General features: G+C 41.5%; 1 protein-coding gene across 1 annotated transcript in view; it reads left to right on the top strand.

Annotated features, from left to right (window-relative positions):
• The window catches only part of LOC126183571 (vacuolar protein sorting-associated protein 26B-like), a 65,451-nt gene that overhangs the window by 32,093 nt on the left and 14,257 nt on the right, over positions 1 to 19,101 (top strand). Inside the window, exons 3-6 of the mRNA XM_049925662.1 lie at positions 1,180 to 1,412; positions 1,668 to 1,832; positions 13,652 to 13,758; positions 14,410 to 14,621. Coding sequence (XP_049781619.1) covers positions 1,180 to 1,412; positions 1,668 to 1,832; positions 13,652 to 13,758; positions 14,410 to 14,621 — 717 coding nt within the window. The remainder of the gene's footprint in view (positions 1 to 1,179; positions 1,413 to 1,667; positions 1,833 to 13,651; positions 13,759 to 14,409; positions 14,622 to 19,101) is intronic.

Below are 19,101 nucleotides of genomic sequence, written 5' to 3'. Positions count from 1 at the left end.
CTTCCAGCTACCCTACTGTCTTATGCTCCTTCCCTCTGCCTGGCTCTTTTGATCCCTCTTCCACTTCATCGGAACAACTTCTTGACCCCACTCAAGTTGGTGTGCATATACAATGTAGTATTTTTTTGTGCTTGATACCTGTGGAGGGCAGCACTGAAAGCATAGGTAGGTTTCAGTCTTTTTTTTTTTGTGTGTACCTGTTGACTGCCCAGTCTCACATTGGCACATTGTGTTTTGTTACTTATGCTCTTTCCATTATGCAACTAAAACAAAGGTAGTTTCAGGGTCCAGACAAATCACCACTAAAATTGTTAAGGTCCTACTGAGGGTTTTCTTTTGTATAGTATCACTTCTGAAAGACCCAGAGCTGCTTTTAATGACCTTGACGTCATTGCAACATTATACTAACTTCCTCTTCTTCCTCAGTGCCTTGCCCACAAATTGCCCTTTGTCACCACATATTTTTTTAAGGTGGCAGTAGGTCCTGCATATTGCTGCTGGTGTCATTACATGACAGGCAGAATGACAGAAAACTTCTTCAGCTTTGTGTTTGATGTGAGAAATTCTGTTTACATAAATGTAGGATCTTTGACTATTTAGGGAGTTTGGAACTACAATAACACATGTGTAAAGACCACAATAATGTTGGAGCTATTTGAAAGGTATTAAGTTGGATATTTTGTCGTCAAAATAATCAGTAGCAGAAGTTAAATCTTTGTGTTGTTGAATATGGAGTATGTAACCATCAGCAGGTAGCAGCTGTAAAATCTGTTGTGTATTTTTGTTTCTGGAACACTATTCCAGTTTTATTTGAAACTGTGAATGACTTGTGAACTGTTGTATTCCACAGTAAAAAAGATAACAAGAATTAAAAGTAGAAAACGTAACACAAACATAGAGAATGGTTGTTGTTACCTTAAAAAAAAAAAAGGGGAATACCAATTTATATATCATGTATAAGAAATCGGGCACAAAATAGACAGAAGAAAGGAAAAGACAATGTGGGAGAAGCTGGAGCACTGTAAAAATAGGAAACAAAGAAAGAAGACAGATTGAAGTTACATCAATATGAAGATAAAATTTTGCATAAGTTATTGTTTATTTGTAGGTCGTGAATAGTGAGTATAAATGTCCCAGTATATTTAACACATTCTCACAAGATTCTTTTGTTGTTTTTAGGTGAATGTAACCCTGAAAAAGTATGGCTCAAAGCTGGAACACCAAGGAATAAAAATAGAATTCATTGGTCAGATTGAACTCTATTATGACAGAGGCAATCATCATGAATTCACATCTCTAGTCAAAGAACTAGCTCGTCCTGGTGAACTTATGCAAAATATGTCCTATGCTTTTGAGTTCCTTAACGTTGAAAAGCCTTTTGAGTCATACACTGGTTCAAATGTACGACTTCGGTAAGATGATTTTAAGTTATTGCTTGTATTTATTTTCAAAAGAGTTCATGAAATGTCTCAAAATTTCGTGATGTAATACGATCATAAAGTAATAAGATTTTCTACTAAGTGGACAGAATCATGAATACCTTCTATACAAGCTAATAATATCAATTTTTTATTTGTTTGTACTTTAGTTTTTTGATGTCATGGGGCTAAATTCAGATTTTTTTCCTATAGTTCACTGACATAATGATAATATCACTTCTGTTACAGGTATTTTTTGAGAGTTACTATTGTGAGAAGGCTTTCAGACATAATTAAGGAAATGGATATTGTTGTTCACACCTTATCTTGCTACCCAGAAATGAACAACAGCATAAAAATGGAAGTTGGCATAGAAGACTGCTTACATATAGAATTTGAGTACAATAAATCAAAGTAAGTTATGTATGAAGGTGTATTTGAGAACCTTGTATCCTCGCATTGCTCATGTATATAAAACTTGAGTTGAGAGACAGCTAAAATAATGTGACGTCTTAGGGTAAAATAATGCTTCTGGAAAGAACAACTAACATTTTGCCTGTTTTTTACCTAATTAAAACAGCATAATTTACAAAGGTTCAAATAACGTTTTGTGGCTCGTTTAATAAGCCTGTGTGACAAATTACGATAACTTCACATTATGTCAACGAAGTCTCTGTATTTGTCACCCTTATTACAATAGTATGTTTTACCATGTAGGGTCATCGTTTATTTCCAGGTAGATAAGTTAGTTGGACAGCAACAAAGGAGAGAGAAAGCAAAGTGAATGAGACAGTGGACTGTGAAGGTTAAAAATGACATGGAAGGAGTGCTGATCAACTTAAAGCATCAAATATAAGAACCCATGGCATAGAATTGTGCTTTGGAACATAGAACAGTGTATAAGAAACATAAAGATGAGAAGTATAGAACTTAGAAGAATGACAAACAAGTGAGATGGGATATTTTGAATAAAAAAAAAGGCAGATGGGAAATTTAAATAGAATAAGACCATCTCAGTCAGAAACAGTAGTGATACATATGGCATTATATTTCAACTAGATAGAAATTTATTGTATACCAAAACAATCTGCTCGCTCCTACCGCCATTTTAGGAGTTTTGTTAATGCATCCATTCTTTCAGAATTGCCTTTCAGGCTTAATGTAAAGCAACTTGCTGAAGTGATGACTAGCTGTGTAGATGAAATATTCACTGATGCACAATCTAACCAGTATTACAACAGTTGGCCTATAATTACTCACAGTGCATTTCATTTTGGCCCCTGAGACAAAAATGGAGCTGTTTTGCGGATATTACTTGCCAATGGCACAGGCTGATTATAAATGATTTACTATTCAAACAAATAAGACAGCTGGTGAGGTCAGACGCCATAAAATAATAACCTAATTGATAAGATACTGTTTTTAAATAAGAGTTTTAACTGTCAACAACATTGATTGAATTCATTAGAGACTATGCAGGTGCTCTGCTGGACAAGTGTTTCGAGGAGAATGAAGAGGCAGTGTCAGTTGTGCCCATATTGAAGGAACATCCTGTGGTCACTTGAATGGTATTCAGGAAACCACACAAAAAATAATTGATTGTTCAAGATTTGTACCTTTCTTTTCCAGAATAGCAGTCTAACTCTTCTTCATTTGTACCACCTTACTCTGTAATAAATCCATTGGTAGTAGAGGGCATGTATGGTATCACAGAACCAGTTTGTTGAGCCAAAATGTAGGTGAAGACATTTTCAGATGTTTCTCCATTCTGTGTGAAAGGGTCTCAAGAGGCTTGATGGGATTTTTGAAACACTGAGAAGGTATTTGGTGACAAAGTTCACTGAAAAGTTCCAAAATCATTCACTAGTGTTGAGTGAGCTAAAAATTTGGGATAATTTTGATAATTGCAGAACTACACAAAACACCTGAGTTACAGGAAAGGTGTTGTTACTTAAGCAAAACATGGAAATGCTGAAGAGATTTATACATTTGGCTCACACACATGGTGTTTATAAATGTAAAACTTCACCCACACCATTATGACAAAATTTAGATCAAGGGCTGTTGAGAAACATAGGGTGGGGTGGCAACTGTTGAATGGAAATTAATCTCTCACATTTTGCACTATCTACTGAGTTTTTGATGCTTCTCTGCACCTTATTGCTGAATTGACAATGTTTGTTAAACGAATGGTGTATAATGTACCTGCCAGGGGTCCCACAGGTATGAGTGTGGTGCACATAGGGCCCAAAGCTATTGCAGCCTTTCTTCTCTCTTGGGCTGCATACCCTTCCCAATATCCACCCCTTCCCATCCTAGCTCTCCTCCCCACTCCTCCTGCTCCGCCCCCCCCCCCCCCACCCCTTTCCTGTTGTGTACCCATCTGGTTGAGATGCCTGACAACACAGGGATCACACTTCTGGTACCAGAGCTGCCACCACCTCATGTTTGCCTAGGTGTGATTGCTCATCTTTTTGGGGCATCAGAACTCCTGCCAACTACTGCCATGCCAGGCAGCCTTTGCCGCAGCTGGGTGGCACCCACCGGGTGAGCCCCTGATTGGAGTGGGTGTTACCAGTACCAGGGTGAACGCTCAGTCTGTGAAGTGTGCTAAGCTCCATACTTGTGGGTGCTCTTCCATGGCCGTGTCTTCAGACAGGAATGGTTCTCTCTCTGCTCCTACTTTTGCTTTCATGGCCTTCACCTCTGTGCCCACTCCCTGGGAGGAGGCCCAGGCCTGCCAGCTTGGAGTAAAACCCTTTCCCCGTTAACATGGTTTGTGCCAGGACAGACGTGGAGACTTTTGCCACTACCAAACCACTCTTTTCTTGAACATATCAAAGATAAATTTGGTGAAGTGGGCTCACTTAGTAAGATGCGATCTGGTTCCCTACTGATTAAAACCTCTTCTGCTGGTCATTTGGCTTCCCTTTGTGTTTGCAAGTGCTTAGGAGACATCCCAGTGAGCATTACTCTTCACCACAGCTTAAATATGACCCTGGCCATTGTTTTCCACAGGGACTACCTCCTTCAGTGACGGGGAACTCGGGACTAGCCTGAAACAGTGTGGTGCTTGGTTTGTCCAGTGAGTCCAGAGAGGTCCTAAGGACAATGATGTTGATACTGGTGCTTTCATCCTGGCTTTTGTGGGGGGGGGGGGGGGGGGGGGGGGAGTCAAAATTATTTTTTACCGTAGTGATGTGAAGCCCCTATATCCCACATCCCGTGCACTGTTTCCAGTGTCTCTTCGATCACATCTTCGTGATGTGAGGCAAATCCTATTTGTGAGGACTGTGGCCACTCTCATCACGTGGGGAGTCATTGCACCCCATCGCCCAAGTACGTGAACTGCTCAGGCCCACATTCTCCTCACTTGCTGGACTGCCCAATCTATATAAAGGAAAGGAAGATTCAGGAATTCAATATTCTCAACTATCTATCCTGCTCTGAGGCTGACAGAAACTCAACCATCTCCACCCTGTAACTTTAACGGTTACCTCTGCTTCTGTCGTCTCTTTCCCACTTCCTTGTTACCTCTGTCCTGTACTCCTTCCCTTTCCTCCTCCCTGGTGCTGGCTATTCCCTCTCCTCACGGAACCACTCCTTCTTCACATCTGGAGAAGAAACCTTCTCCTCTGACACCTGCCGGGAATGTGACTCCCTTCCCTATAGGATTACTCCTCCCCGGTGTCTCCAGAACAAGAAGCCTGTTACTTTGAGTCTGACACGGGACACATGCTCTGTGAGGCTCAATGCTGCTCATTCTCTTTTGGGTCCTGATATTACTGTGACTTGCTCTCTTCCCGACTACACCTCCTCTCGTCCTGAGGAGGAGGAGGAGATGCATAACCATAAGTCTTGGGATGAGGTCCCCCCCCCCCCCCCCCCCCCCTCCCAAAGTCATGAATGTCACTCCATCCTTAACAATGACGGACATGGAATTGGCACAGTGACCAATTCTGGCCCATTCAGTGTCCATCTGGTATCTTCTACTACTCACTCCCAGTGGAACTGTAATGTTAACAATTGTCACAATCCAGAATTGTGGTCCCTTCTTTCTCTACACTCTGTAGCTTGTGTTGTATTGCAGGAATATTGTTTTGTGGGTACTCATTCACCGACTCTTCGTGGTTTCCAAGCCTACTGTTGGAACCAAATCAGCCCTTTGCGAGCCTCCAGTGGCGTCTGTACCGTGGTCCACACAGAAACTGTCAGTTCCTCTTTATATTGCACTGGAAGTGGTGGCCGTTTGGATCACTTTGTGGTAACAATACGTAATCCTTATCTTCCCCCACAAAAGCCTCCTATGCTTCCTGCTATTCTTGCCCTCTGTAGGCAGCTCCTGCCCCCCCCCCCTCCCTCCCTCCCTCCCTCCCTCCCTCCCTCCCTCCCTCCCTCCCTCCCTTTCCTTCACCGTGGGATTTTAATGCCCATAACACTCCGCTGGATGGGACTGCGGCCACTGACCAGTGAAAAATTTTTTAAGACCTGCTGGCAGGGCTTGATCTCTGCCTCCTCAACACTGGAGCCATGACACAATTTAGTGTGGTGCACAATACTATCTCAGTCATTGATCTTTCCATCTGTAGCCCTGGATTCCTCCCTGCAGTTCATAAGGGAGTTCATGACAATTTGTGTGACATTTTCCAATTATCTTTTCTTCAGCAATGCTCACCTGGATGCCCTCCCAGTTGGCCTTTTTTAATATGAGTTGGGATTGCTTTTCCTTGGCTGCCATCCCAACCACTCCACGACATGGCAGCATTGATGAGTCTGAAGAGACTTTGACCGATGCTATCCTTTCAGCATCTGCTTTGGTGAGTCTGTCTTCCCCAGGTTCAACCTGATGGAAGACTGTCCCTTGGTGGACGCCTAAAATTGCTGTGCCTAGTAAAGACTACCCTCGTGCCATCCAACATTATAAACAGCATCCATCTCTTGACCATCTCATGGCCTTCAAACAGGTTTGTGCCCGGGCCTGTTATCTTTTTTTCTTAAATACCAGAAATGGATTTTTTGGGAACAATATGGCGCTTGCCACAGGGACACATACTCCCTCTTCGCAGGTGTGGTTAAAGATCATGTGCATTTCTGGCTGCTGTCCTACAGGTATCCCAGGAATTTCCCTGAATGAGATTATCCTCACCAGCCCAGGCCTCAGCATAAGCCCACTATTCACCCACATTCCATCTTCTCAAGCACCATCTAAAATGACTCCTTCTATCTTTCGTTCCCCGCTGCCTGGAGCCTTATAATGCCCCATTTAGCGAGTGGAAATATGCCAGTGTCCTTGCTCTCTGCTGCAACATGACTCCTGGACCAGACCAGGTACGCAATCAAATGCTTCAGAATTTATTGGTGGCTAGCCATCGTCATATACTTGTCCTTTTTAACTGTCTCTGGAGCAAGGTCGAATTCCCTTCCCGGTTATGAGAAAGTGTCATTGTTCCAGTTCTGAAATTGTTTAAATCACCTCTTCAGATGGAAAGCTATCATCCGATTAGTTTAACCAATATCCTGTGCAAATTACTTGAATGTATAGTGAGTCAAAGGCTGTATTCTATCCTAGAATCCTAGGAATGCAGCCCAGGGTGATTTTTTCCAAAGCCGCTTGACTGCGTGTAATTTAGTCCATTTGGAGTCTGCTCTTTGAACGGATTTTGCCTGGCATCAACACCTTGTTGCAGTCTTTTTCGATCTGCATAAAGCTTACAGTACTACATGGCACCATCACATTGTAGCCACCTTACGTGAGTGGGACATCTTTGGTACAGTCCCAATTTTTATCTGGAACTTTCTTTCATATCACACTTCTCAGTTATAGATTGGTGCCCCCAGAGCACCTCCCATCTACAGAAGAATGGGGTCCTGCAGGATTCTGTTTTGACGGTCCCTATCTTTTTAGTGGCTATCAATAGTCTGGTGGTAGTTGAGAGTCCTTTGTCCCCCCTCCCCCCTCCTCTTTGTATGCTGATCATTTTTGCATTTATTTTTGTTTGACCACAATAGGAGTTGCTGAATGCAGACTGCAGGGAGCAATACATAGAGTGCAACCTTGGGCTCTCACTCATGGTTTCAATTTTTTGGCTGTGAAGACCTGCATAATGCATTTCTGTCATTGCCATACAGTCCATTCCCATGCCCGGTTGACATGGTTTTCCCATCTTGCGTCAGTTGAAGTGGAAATGTTGGTCGCACCTCTGTGCTCTTCGATGCCTCAGCGACACCAACTGGGGCACGAATGACTACTCTGATACAGCTCTACAGTCCAGTCCCATCTAGATTGTGGGTGTCTTACATGTGGTTCACTATCACCTTTGACATTACAGATGGTGGACCTGATATAGCATTGTGGGGTACAACCGGCACCTTTTGGACTAGCCCCGTGTTCAGCTTCCTAGTGAAGGCAGGGGTTCCACCCTTTCAGATTCTGTTTCAACAATAGTTGATCACTTATGCATTGTGCATTCGCTGCTCTCCAGAGCACCCAAATTACTGTCTCTGCTTTCTAGATATGGAGATCCACCTCCTACAAAGGCAGCCCAGGTCTTGAGTTACTATTGCTGTCCACACATGGTCCCTTTTTTCTGAACTCCAGCTTTCCCCTCTACTAACACTTCTCAGGGCTAGCTCACATACACCTCTGTGGTGCATCCCCTATCCACAGCTCTGCCTTGACCTATCACAAAGTCTAAAAGACTCGGCTCATCCTGAAGCCCTCTGCAGCCAGTTCTTCTCTGTTCTTGGCATGTTTCAGGATCCAGAAGTATTCTATACTGATGGCTCAATGGTGCCAGTCGTGCTGACTTTGCTTGCATTCATGCAGGCTGTAATGAACTCTGCTCCTTGCTGGTTGGCTGCAGTGTTTTCACTGCGGAGTTAGTAGCCATCTTTCATACTCTTGAGCATAACCTTTCCTGCACTGGTTAGCCCTCCCTCACCTGTAGCAACTCTTTGAGTAGTTTTCAAGCTCTTGACCTGTGTTGCCCTCCCCATGCCTTGTTCCTGGCTATCCAAGATTCCCTTTTTGCCCTCAAACAATGTGGACCTTGGTAGTCTTTGTCTGGACCTCGGCTCATGTAGAGATCCTGAGGCATGAACTCACTGACAAGCTGGCCAAATTGGCTACCAGTAAGCCTCCTCGTGAGATTGGTATTCTGGAATTGGGCTTTGAGTCGGTATTATGCCATCAAGTTCTAAGGATTTCGAATACAGAACAGCATTTTCTGACAACATCAAAGCAGTGCCAGCAGCAGTGCAATCCGGCTCATTGAAACCTAAATACCTCTCCCATAAATGGGTGTAGCTCCTTTAGATGTATGATGTGGCATTTTGTTTATAATTGGGAGATGCGTCGTTTTTGGCCATATATCAATGTTGTCTAGGATATGTCCAAGTATTTGACTTGGAGTTGGAAAAAAAGTGATTTCAAGAGGCTGCACTAAAGCATGGCTTCTTGCTAGATGTGAAAAAAGAGGTTGAAAATGTTCCATTTGGTCTTTGCTTGCGCCCCCTGTAATGCACAACTGAACATATGATGAGTAATCTGTTGTAAGAAACAATGAAAAATTGTTCAGGCACATGAATTCTTGTGGAAGCTGCAGATATTGGTATATGCCAAGAATTGTATTGACAACTACTTATTGTTTGGCATCATTTACTGGCAGCTCCAGATACTCATCTGGTGACTTATCTTTTCTGCCTATAAACTTAATAAACACCCCTTCAAGCTGCAGAACTTAGTACGTACCAGTTTAGCACAGCTTTGCACAGTTGAAGTAACACTGCTTGGCAAGGACATGAGTTTCTGTGACCGGCAGTTTATTGACTCATAAGGACATTTATTGGCTCAAAAGAAAAATTAATTCACTGACATTGCATTATTCTGGCAAAAATAGTTATTCTGCTTCTGATGCAATAATGTAAATACTTTCAATTCTGCCTGTGGTAGAAAGAATGCATAATAAAAGTTTTGTTGTGAACTAGAAAATGTTAGGACAGTCATTTAATGTTTTGGCCTATCATCCCTTGCTGGGCAGAATTCTGAAAAGGAAGGCATTTAGTGAAAAGGCATGGTGGTTGTCCTGGAATGAGATTCAGGAGCAGCAGCGTACAGTTACCCTCTTTGTCCGTGTTCATAGAGCTGAATGCCAGGTTGGCTTCTTTGAAAAGGACACACTGTTTCTTTCCTGATCTGTTTGTCATCTAAGCTTGTGCTCCATTTCTAATGACATTATCGTCAACAGCACACTACACTGTAGTCTTCCTTTTATTTATTTATTCATTCATTCTTTCTTTCTTTGAAAATGCATGTGGCCCTGGTGATATGGTTGGTCCGTTGATGTTCCACTATGATAGCAGTGGCAGTATTTCTGCTAGTGGAGCACTAGTGACTGAAATATCATTATTGCTGCTTTTGCTGTTCTGCCATTTCCTGAAGTGTCTGCTGCTGCTGCTGCTGCTGCTGCTGCTGCTACACCTGCAGCAGTTGTGGGGTGACATAATCCATGTTTTCGGATTTACGTATTATATTACATGTATCCATAACAGAATTTACAACCATTTTTTTCTATTGTACAATCACTGGCAATATTCAGAATAAGAGTTACTTTCACTACTTTGCCCATGGATTGGGAGACCAAGAAAACAGCAAAGCATTATGACTGCCAGACAGTGACCCAATACCCTGTTTAAGAGCACTAATAATTGTGACAAACTACCTTTTCTACTGTAGCACAGTGAGTTATGAACAAAAATGGGCCATACTGAGAGGGGTAGTGGCAGTAATTGAGGTGTTACCTATTCCTGATGACAGGTTAATGCTTGTGGACCTACAGATGTCATAACTTTTGTAAAATTTCTGAAGACATGTGAACTGAAACAATTTTCATGAAATTTCTGAAGACCTTTGAACTGAAACAGAAAGGCTACGCTACACAAAGCTGCCTACACTCAACTGCCATATAGTATTAGGTTCATACTTAGGCAGTGTCTCATATGCTTATAAGTCATAAATACTGGTTTGATTTGCTCTGCCTGTGTACAGTGAGGTGGGCAAGTAATTACTGCCAATTTGGACACACATGTTAAATAAACGTCTGACACAGCAGTTTAAGTATCATAAGTAATGTAAATAATGTCATCGTCTTCAGTCCAAAGAGTGATTTGTTTCAGATTGCAACACAAGTCTGTCCTATGCTAGTCTCTCCATCTCTGAATACCTACTGCACCTATGTCCGTTTGAACCTGTTGATTGTATTCATGCCTAGGTCTCCTCCCTCTACAATTTTTACCCCTCACACTCTCCTCTACTACCTCATTGACTATTCCTTGATGTCACAGAATGTGTCCTATCATCCGATCCCTTCCTTTAGTTAAGTTATGTCGTAAATTTATTTTTTTCCCAGTTTGGTTCTGTACCCCACCTCATTAGATATTCTATCTACTCGTATTTTTTCAGCACTCTTCTGTGGCACCACATTTCAAAAGCCTTTATTTAATCTTGTGTGAATTGCTTATCATCCACATTTCACTTTCATACAAAGGCACACTCGAGACAAATGCCTTCCTAAAAGGCATCTAATCTCCAAATCTATATTCTTTGTTAACACACACTTTGTTTTCAGAAATGGTTTTTCTTGCTATTGTGAGTCTACGTTTTAATTCTATATTCCCTCTCCTTTGGCCATAAACTTTTTATTTTGTTACCTGTATAGTAAAACTCTTCCACTTCTTTTACTGTTTCACTTCCTAATCTAATTCCCTCAGCATCACCTGATTTCATTCAATTGCATTCAGTTACCCTTGTTTTACTTTTATGTTGTTCATCTTATAATCTTTATTCTGCTGTCATTGATTTTATCTGATCTTCGTGGTGATAATCAGATCTAGCAGAGAATAGATTAAAATTTTCTCCTCCATGTCCTCTGCTTGTAGCCATTCGCCATGCTGAACGCATTCAGCCTATTCTGAAGAACATGTCGTCAATTGGTTAATGCAAATATTAGTATGTCGGTAGTTTTAAAACATGTCTCATTGTGCAACATACCCTGTGATTTGTGCCCATAGAAGTTTTGTTGTGTTGAAAATGTAGTAGTTGCAGAACTGTGTGTACTTGTACATTTGCAATACAGTTGATTTCATAACATTTTATGTTTAACTTGAGAATTTCTGTGAGAGTCAGAGGATCCACAGCATGATATTGGCTCTCTTTGCATTCATTGTCGGGTGTCTCATCACCAACTACTCCTGAAGGATAATGCTCGTTTTCCATGACAACTTCATTTGAGGCGATATGAAATACACAGTTTCATCAACCATATTTTTGATGGCTCAAGATTAATTGTAATTGTCTGAATAGCTCTTTTTGACCTGGAATACTGATTTTCATAACATATCCCAAAGTACAACCAGCTAATACGACAATTTTTCCAGCCCAGTCTGGTATACTTTAAAATGGCCCAAACCATTGCTCTTTGCCTAACTTTTTCCTCATATTCTGGTTTAGCCAGGTTTTACACAGCAGATGAGACATCATATTCCTGGATTATCTTTGTCAGTATCCCTGTATCCATTTAACAACAATGTCATTATGCTCCATTAAAATTTTACTTCCTTTGTTTGTATTTAGGTATTTGAATCATAAACACATAATATTCATTACAGTGCGGCAATACTGCATTTGAAGTTAATAGGTTTTTTATATTTACAGCATAATTTTTCAGTAGTTGGAAATTCATTTTTGTTGTATGTATTATGGGACATCTGTGAAATTCATTGAAATTTGACATTTTCTGTTTTCTATTCCATAATGTACTTTGACTTTTCTGAGCATTTTGGTATATAATACATTAAAATTGGACAATTGTGAGACCTTCAAATAATATTATTAATGTTGACGTGAGACTGTCAAATTTCGTGGCTACGCATATACTGTCACAGTTGAGCAGTCATATCTTAGGAACTACACAGTCTAGAAGGCTGTGAATTGCTTTGTTTTATGCCTACCGCTACATCTTAAAAGTTGGCATTATGAATAAACAAATCAGTCCTTTGTTTCTGATACTAGTTTTCATTGAAAGTAGTGTGAATATCTGCTATTTTTGTAGTAAGTTAGCTTCTATTGCTTTTTATACATAAATAAAATGACTAAGCGTAAAAGTAACTTCAAGAAATGCAAATGTGCAGGTAACAGATATGTGAGACCTGCATTTTCTTCTGAAGTGCTTGAAAATACGAATATCAACTGATGAAAAGCCATGTCATGCTTTGTGTCCACCTCCACCAAACGCTTGGTGAAAATATAGGCAAGCTGAATTTTCTGGCACCCTGCATGAATTTACACACAAACATTCTTTTCCTTTGGCAGTAATGGAGGCAATCAATCCTATTTACAGAGATTTGGCAAATCCTGAGCTACTAAAGAAGTGTTAACATGGAAAGACCCAGAATGTGAATGAGTCCTTTAATAATGTTGTGTGGTGCTATGTGCCTAAAAATGTATTTGTTTCAGTAATTTAACATTGGCAGCATAGGACATACAATGTCCCCTTAAATTAAAGAATGTTATTAAATTCTTGCTAATTTGTACATACTCTTCCACACATCCACAGTGCTTAGTGACTGAGTGAATTTGGAATGCTGTGTGAATATGTGTACTTAAATTTAAAAAAAAGAGAAGTAGCTCAGTTTCCTTCTTGAGGTTTCTGACTATTTTTGGGGACTTCTCACAACTATGACCTTCACCTAGAGATTAAAAAAAATGTATGTTCACAATTCTAGACATGTAAACTACCTCCATGGGCAATCTGTTCAATGATTCTCATGCTGATGCCATATGCATTTGAAGTACATTTATAGGACAAGCCAACATCTAAATCAGACCACTGTTTACTGCTTATATCTTCAAGGAAGCTCGTATTTTGTAAATGATGTATCACATTTGTTAATGTAATATTTGTCACCTACAACATCAGAAGCAGTGGCGATTCGCAACAAATGCAACAGTTGTTTCGAGAATAATTCACTAAACATTTCTCTATAATCAAATTTAAAGTCTAAATTGACGAAGATCTCAGTGTTTGAAAGGCAACTAAATGTCATTGTTTTTACAAGAGTATTAAGTCATAATGAACCTAAATTTGTCAATGTTGGTTTTTGACACTGTCTGTGTTACTGAACTATAAATAAATGATTTTACAGTTGGTAATGGTTATTTTGTAATTTTTTTACAGGTATCATTTAAAAGACGTTATAGTTGGAAAGATATACTTTTTGCTTGTGCGCATAAAAATCAAACACATGGAAATTGCAATAATCAAAAGGGAAACCACAGGATCTGGTAAGTAAACATTGTCATAAATATCCACTCTTGGCCCTTGTCTCAGATCTGTCAATGTAATATATATTGATATTAAGCAGAATTTTCTGTTATCGTGAGACTGTCAGGAAAAAGCCTGCAAAATAAAAATCTGATCACAAGTACCAGAAGTGCCATAATCTGCAATCTGTGTGTAATATAGTGATATTGACATTCAGTGGATTCAGTTAAATATTCTTGAAGTGTCAGTAGAAGTATTATATAAATGATTTCAGTAGAAACAACAATTTTGAAGACAGCACAGTTTGAGGACTAGTGACATAAAACCTAAATATGAAATATATGCGGTATTCATGAGACATGCCCATTCAGAGGTAGGTTGATGCGTGCTCTGCATCAACAATGTGATCCCGAAACCTGTATGCACACAAACTGAAAGTTTTGTTTTCCAGTCTGAGTGGTTAACATTACTGAATGTAGAGCAGCAACATTTTTAATTATCTTTATTTTTTTTAAATTTAGGAATGACATGTACTTGCATATGCACATAATTGAAGGAATATTTGAATATTTGCTTTCATTCTGTGCAGGAATAAGTGAATTAGAGTTAGTAAATTGTTGTTATAAAAAGTGTTAATCAGTTATTATGTCCTTTTCTTATTATTGTTGTAGGACCAAACACATTCACAGAAAATGAAACTATAGCAAAATATGAAATAATGGATGGAGCTCCAGTCAGAGGAGAGAGCATTCCAATAAGAGTATTTCTTGCCGGCTATGATCTTACTCCTACAATGAGAGATATTAACAAAAAATTTTCAGTGCGGTATTATTTGAATCTCGTGCTTATGGATGAAGAAGATCGCCGTTATTTCAAGCAACAGGTGTGGTGATCTTGAATTAATTTGATAACTTATACCATTTCTTTAACATTTAGACATAGATTGAGAAATGTAAACACACTATTGTTAAAATTCCAGGTGAATTTGTTCTGTGTATTATCTGAATTACTACAATTGGAATACTGTCCTTTTGTTGTATTTTGTTTCTAAAGCTATAGCGCCAGTCAGAAATCTTCCAACTTATGAGAAATCTGTAATAAACAGCAGTGACACACTTGGTTTGTTTGCTTGCATGATATTTATATTTTATTTCACACATATTTTAGGAAGATAGGTGTCTACTTCACAGAAAAAATGGGGACAATTTGTTACATTGCTAATTCATACTTTGTTACCAAATTCAGGAGGTTGTCCCCAAGAAACTGGGCCAGAAATAGCAATCCTTGAGACCCTGAATTAGGGTCTGGCTGGTCATTACTGCCAGTCACTTATAACTGTAAAGTGACAGCATACTTCAGCAAGCATTTTCCCTGTGTCTGTGGAATGTAATGTGTAGCTGCAATATTGACGTAACCCACCAGATTCTGAGGAAAGTAGCACCAGGTTTTATTGACTGAAAAATTTGTAGGTGTCATTTTTAACCATTCACACACTGTTTTTAATTTGTTTGGATTGACCCCCTTCTGGGGGCTGACGGTTCTTTCCTGAGTTCGTGCATTGTGCCCACAGGGCCCAGAGCTATTGCAACCCATTCTTCGTTCCCGGGCTGCATTTCTTTCCCCGTGCCCCTCCCTCCCCAATCCTCGCTCCTTCCCTGCTTATCCCTCCTTCACCTCTCTCAGTGTTCCTACTGATGTTAACGTGGATATTCACCTGGTTTTCTGTTTTCCTTGCATTGTTCCACTTGTCTTTACTCTTTCATCCCTCCATTTTGGCATTTTTGGTCCATCTTTGGGGTTTGACCTCCACTTCTAAATTTTCTCTCCATAATGTGAGCCATTTGGGGGAGAACTCCCTGGCATCTACAACATGCATTCCCTCCCCCCCTTCCCATCTTCCTTCTTCGCTGTAGGCTGTAGGCCCCCTCCCCCACTGCCAGGTCACCAGCACATGTAGCCAGTCCCTGTGGTGGGGCTGTTATGTCCCAATCTGGCTGAGCCCCCTGACAACACGGGGACTGCACTTCTGGTACTGAGCTGTTACTTCACCATGTTTGTGTAGGGGTGGTTGCTTGTCATTCTGGAGCACCGTAACTCCCAGCAATGGCCGCCTGCTGTGCAAAGCGGCACTTGCTGTGGCTGGGTGGCGCCCATGGGAAGAGCCCCTAATCAGAGTGGGTGTTATCAGGGCAGATGCTTTGCATGTGAAATGTAGTAAGCTTCAAAACATTTGGTGCTGTTCTACAGCCGGCTCTTAGATTGGTAATGGATCATTTAATGCTGTTTCTTCTGACTAAGCAGCCTTACCTCCCTGGCTACACCCTGGGAGCAGGGCCAGGCTTACTGGCTTTTGGAGTGAAATAGTTTACCTGCTACATAGTCTGCACTAGCACTGACAAGGAATTGTTCACTGCCACCAAGCCATTATTGTTTGTGAAAAATAACGAAGACAAGATTGATGAATTGGAGTCTCTCAGTAAGATGCAGTTGAGTTCCCTGTGCAATAAACTTCTTATGCCACCCAGTGTGCGAGTGTTGTTGCATGTGATCACCATGGCAACATCCCGGTGTCCATTACACATTACCAGTCTTCGAATGTGACCCAGTGAGTCATTTTTCATAGGAACTTCATCCTTCAAATTTATGAGGAACTCGTGGTCAATCTGCAATGATGGGGAGTTTATTTTGTTTGGCATGTTCAGAAAGGTTGTAAGCACAATCACACCAATACCGGTACCTTTATTCTGTCTTTTGAGGAAGATACCCTTCCACAGATGGTCGAGGTTATGTGTTAACAGTTTGACATGAATTGATACGTCTCGCCAGCCGTGAACTGCTTTCAGTGATTGAGTTTCGGGTACATGTCTTCCTGATGTGTATGACGAACCCTCTATGCGGTGAATGTACACCCACTCTGAGGGGAGCCCCTGTGATCCACCATGCATATGTGTTAATTGTCATGACTGTCACTCTCCACCCTCACCAGATTGTTTGGTTTACAAGAAAGAAAAGAAGATAAGAGTATGAGTCCCTGGAGAACTGAGGCTCATCAGAAATTTGACAGACTTCATCCTGTGTCGATGACTTCTACTTTCCCCCTGTTACTTTCTTTGCCGCTCCTCCCTCTTCCTTACACCGGTCCCATCTCTCTCTCCTCTCCCCCTCCCCTGCAGTTCCCATGCCTGGGGTGCCCCCCTTCTTCCGGCAACTACCGGTGATTGGGCTCCCTCCGGGGCCCCTGCTCCTGGCGTCTCTCAGGCCGGAGGCCTGCTACCACAACTCAACCGTGGCACAAAGAGGCTGTGCACCCCAAGCTCACTGACTGTTTCAGTTCCAGATCTGGCAAAAGCCTGCTGCCCTAACTGCTCTCCTTCAGCAACTTCCTCCTCCTCAGGGATTTTAATGCTCACAACCCTTTGTGGGACCATGCTTTTTCATTTACACAGTGGCTTCTAATTTTCCAATTTTTTGTAGCGCACAACCTGTGCCTTCTTAATGATGGTTCCCCTACTCATCTTAGTGCCGCATATGGCACTTTCTGTGCCATTGATCTTTCGCTGTCTTCCCCTCCCCTTCTTCCTTCTTTACACTGGTCACCACAGAATGAAGTCTGTGATAGTGACCACTTCCCGTTCATTCTCTCTTTCCCTTCCCACCTCCCAATGGCCTGGTTACCTGCTGGGCTTTCCATTGTGCTGATTGGCCTCTTTATATACCTCTCAGGTCATGTTTCCTCCTCCTTTGTCAGTTTGTGTTCATGAAGTGGTCCGCAACGTATCTGATAAGATAACCAGTGGTGCTGGCATTGCCGCTTCTCACTTGACAGGCCCCATTCACAGTTGGTAAATTCCATGGTGGGGCACAGCAATTGCCGTGGCTATCTTTGATCATCGTCGTGCCTTGCAACATCGTAAGTGGCACCCATCCTCTATTAGTCTTATTACCTTTAAATATCTTCCTGCCAAAGCCTATTACGTAATCATGTAGAGGAACCAGGTGTGTTGGGAACACTTTGTCTCCTCTCTAGGTTCTTGTGTCCCTTTGCCACGGATGTGGTCTATGCTCTGCACCCTCCATGGTTGTCTATGGAATATTTCATTCAGGGCCTTGCCCTTTCTCTTAGCGTTTGTACAGATCCATAAGTTCTTGCAGAACACCTTGTGACCTATTTTGTGATGGCATCAGCCTCCTATGCAGCTGCCTTCTGAGGAGGAAGCAGCAGGCTTGTCGTGTGACAAGCATGCAAAGTATTTTCTATTTCCTGTCATCTGCATGTTGCTCCATTGCTTGCCAGTCTTAACATATACACGTTAACACCATTGAGAGAGTAATTAGGCCCTTTTGGCTACTGCAAAGGCTTACCTTTTGGAAACTGGAGTGTTAGATATTTATATATTATGCCAAGGTTGGAGTAAAAAACCAGTCTTCTTAATAGGCCCAGAAATGTTTTAGAATTACTGTTCAAGAAAGAATGCACTCAAAATATAATTTTTTATGTCTGTTTTTACAATATTTTATATAAGCACTGCAATTTTACAATAGCATATACAGATGACATGAAACAAGGGATATCCTTCGAAAGACAGTCTTCTATGACCGTGTCTTTGGGTTTCTACTTCCCAACCAGTTTAGTTATTAGTGTTGAACTGTATGTACTCCTGGAGGCATTAGAGTGAGCTGTTTAAGCAGATATATAAAGAAATAACTAAACAGAATAAATCATCTGCTCTAAGTGCCATAGAGCTCTACAAGCATTGCAACAAATTTACCCAACCGAGGAAATAATCTCATCAATACAGGGGAAACTGCTCTACTTCAACAGCAGGGGAAGCAGAGATTGTTGTGCTGGATACCAGGTCATGTAGAAATCTGTGAACAAGCAGACCAATTAGGCCTGTAGGAAACATAGTGTGATACAATGTGCCATTCCCCTGAGGGCTGTCTTGCTGTTGAGTCAGAATGCCGTTCAGCTGTGGGAGAATAATATACACTCCTGGAAATGGAAAAAAGAACACATTGACGCCGGTGTGTCAGACCCACCATACTTGCTCCGGACACTGCGAGAGGGCTGTACAAGCAATGATCACACGCACGGCACAGCGGACACACCAGGAACCGCGGTGTTGGCCGTCGAATGGCGCTAGCTGCGCAGCATTTGTGCACCGCCGCCGTCAGTGTCAGCCAGTTTGCCGTGGCATACGGAGCTCCATCGCAGTCTTTAACACTGGTAGCATGCCGCGACAGCGTGGACGTGAACCGTATGTGCAGTTGACGGACTTTGAGCGAGGGCGTATAGTGGGCATGCGGGAGGCCGGGTGGACGTACCGCCGAATTGCTCAACACGTGGGGCGTGAGGTCTCCAC

The sequence above is a fragment of the Schistocerca cancellata genome, chromosome 4, assembly GCF_023864275.1.
Source record: "Schistocerca cancellata isolate TAMUIC-IGC-003103 chromosome 4, iqSchCanc2.1, whole genome shotgun sequence".
In the NCBI taxonomy this organism is placed as follows: domain Eukaryota; kingdom Metazoa; phylum Arthropoda; class Insecta; order Orthoptera; family Acrididae; genus Schistocerca; species Schistocerca cancellata.
The sequence above is the reverse complement of the archived record's forward strand: the minus strand, read 5'-3'. Positions and strand labels throughout refer to the sequence as shown.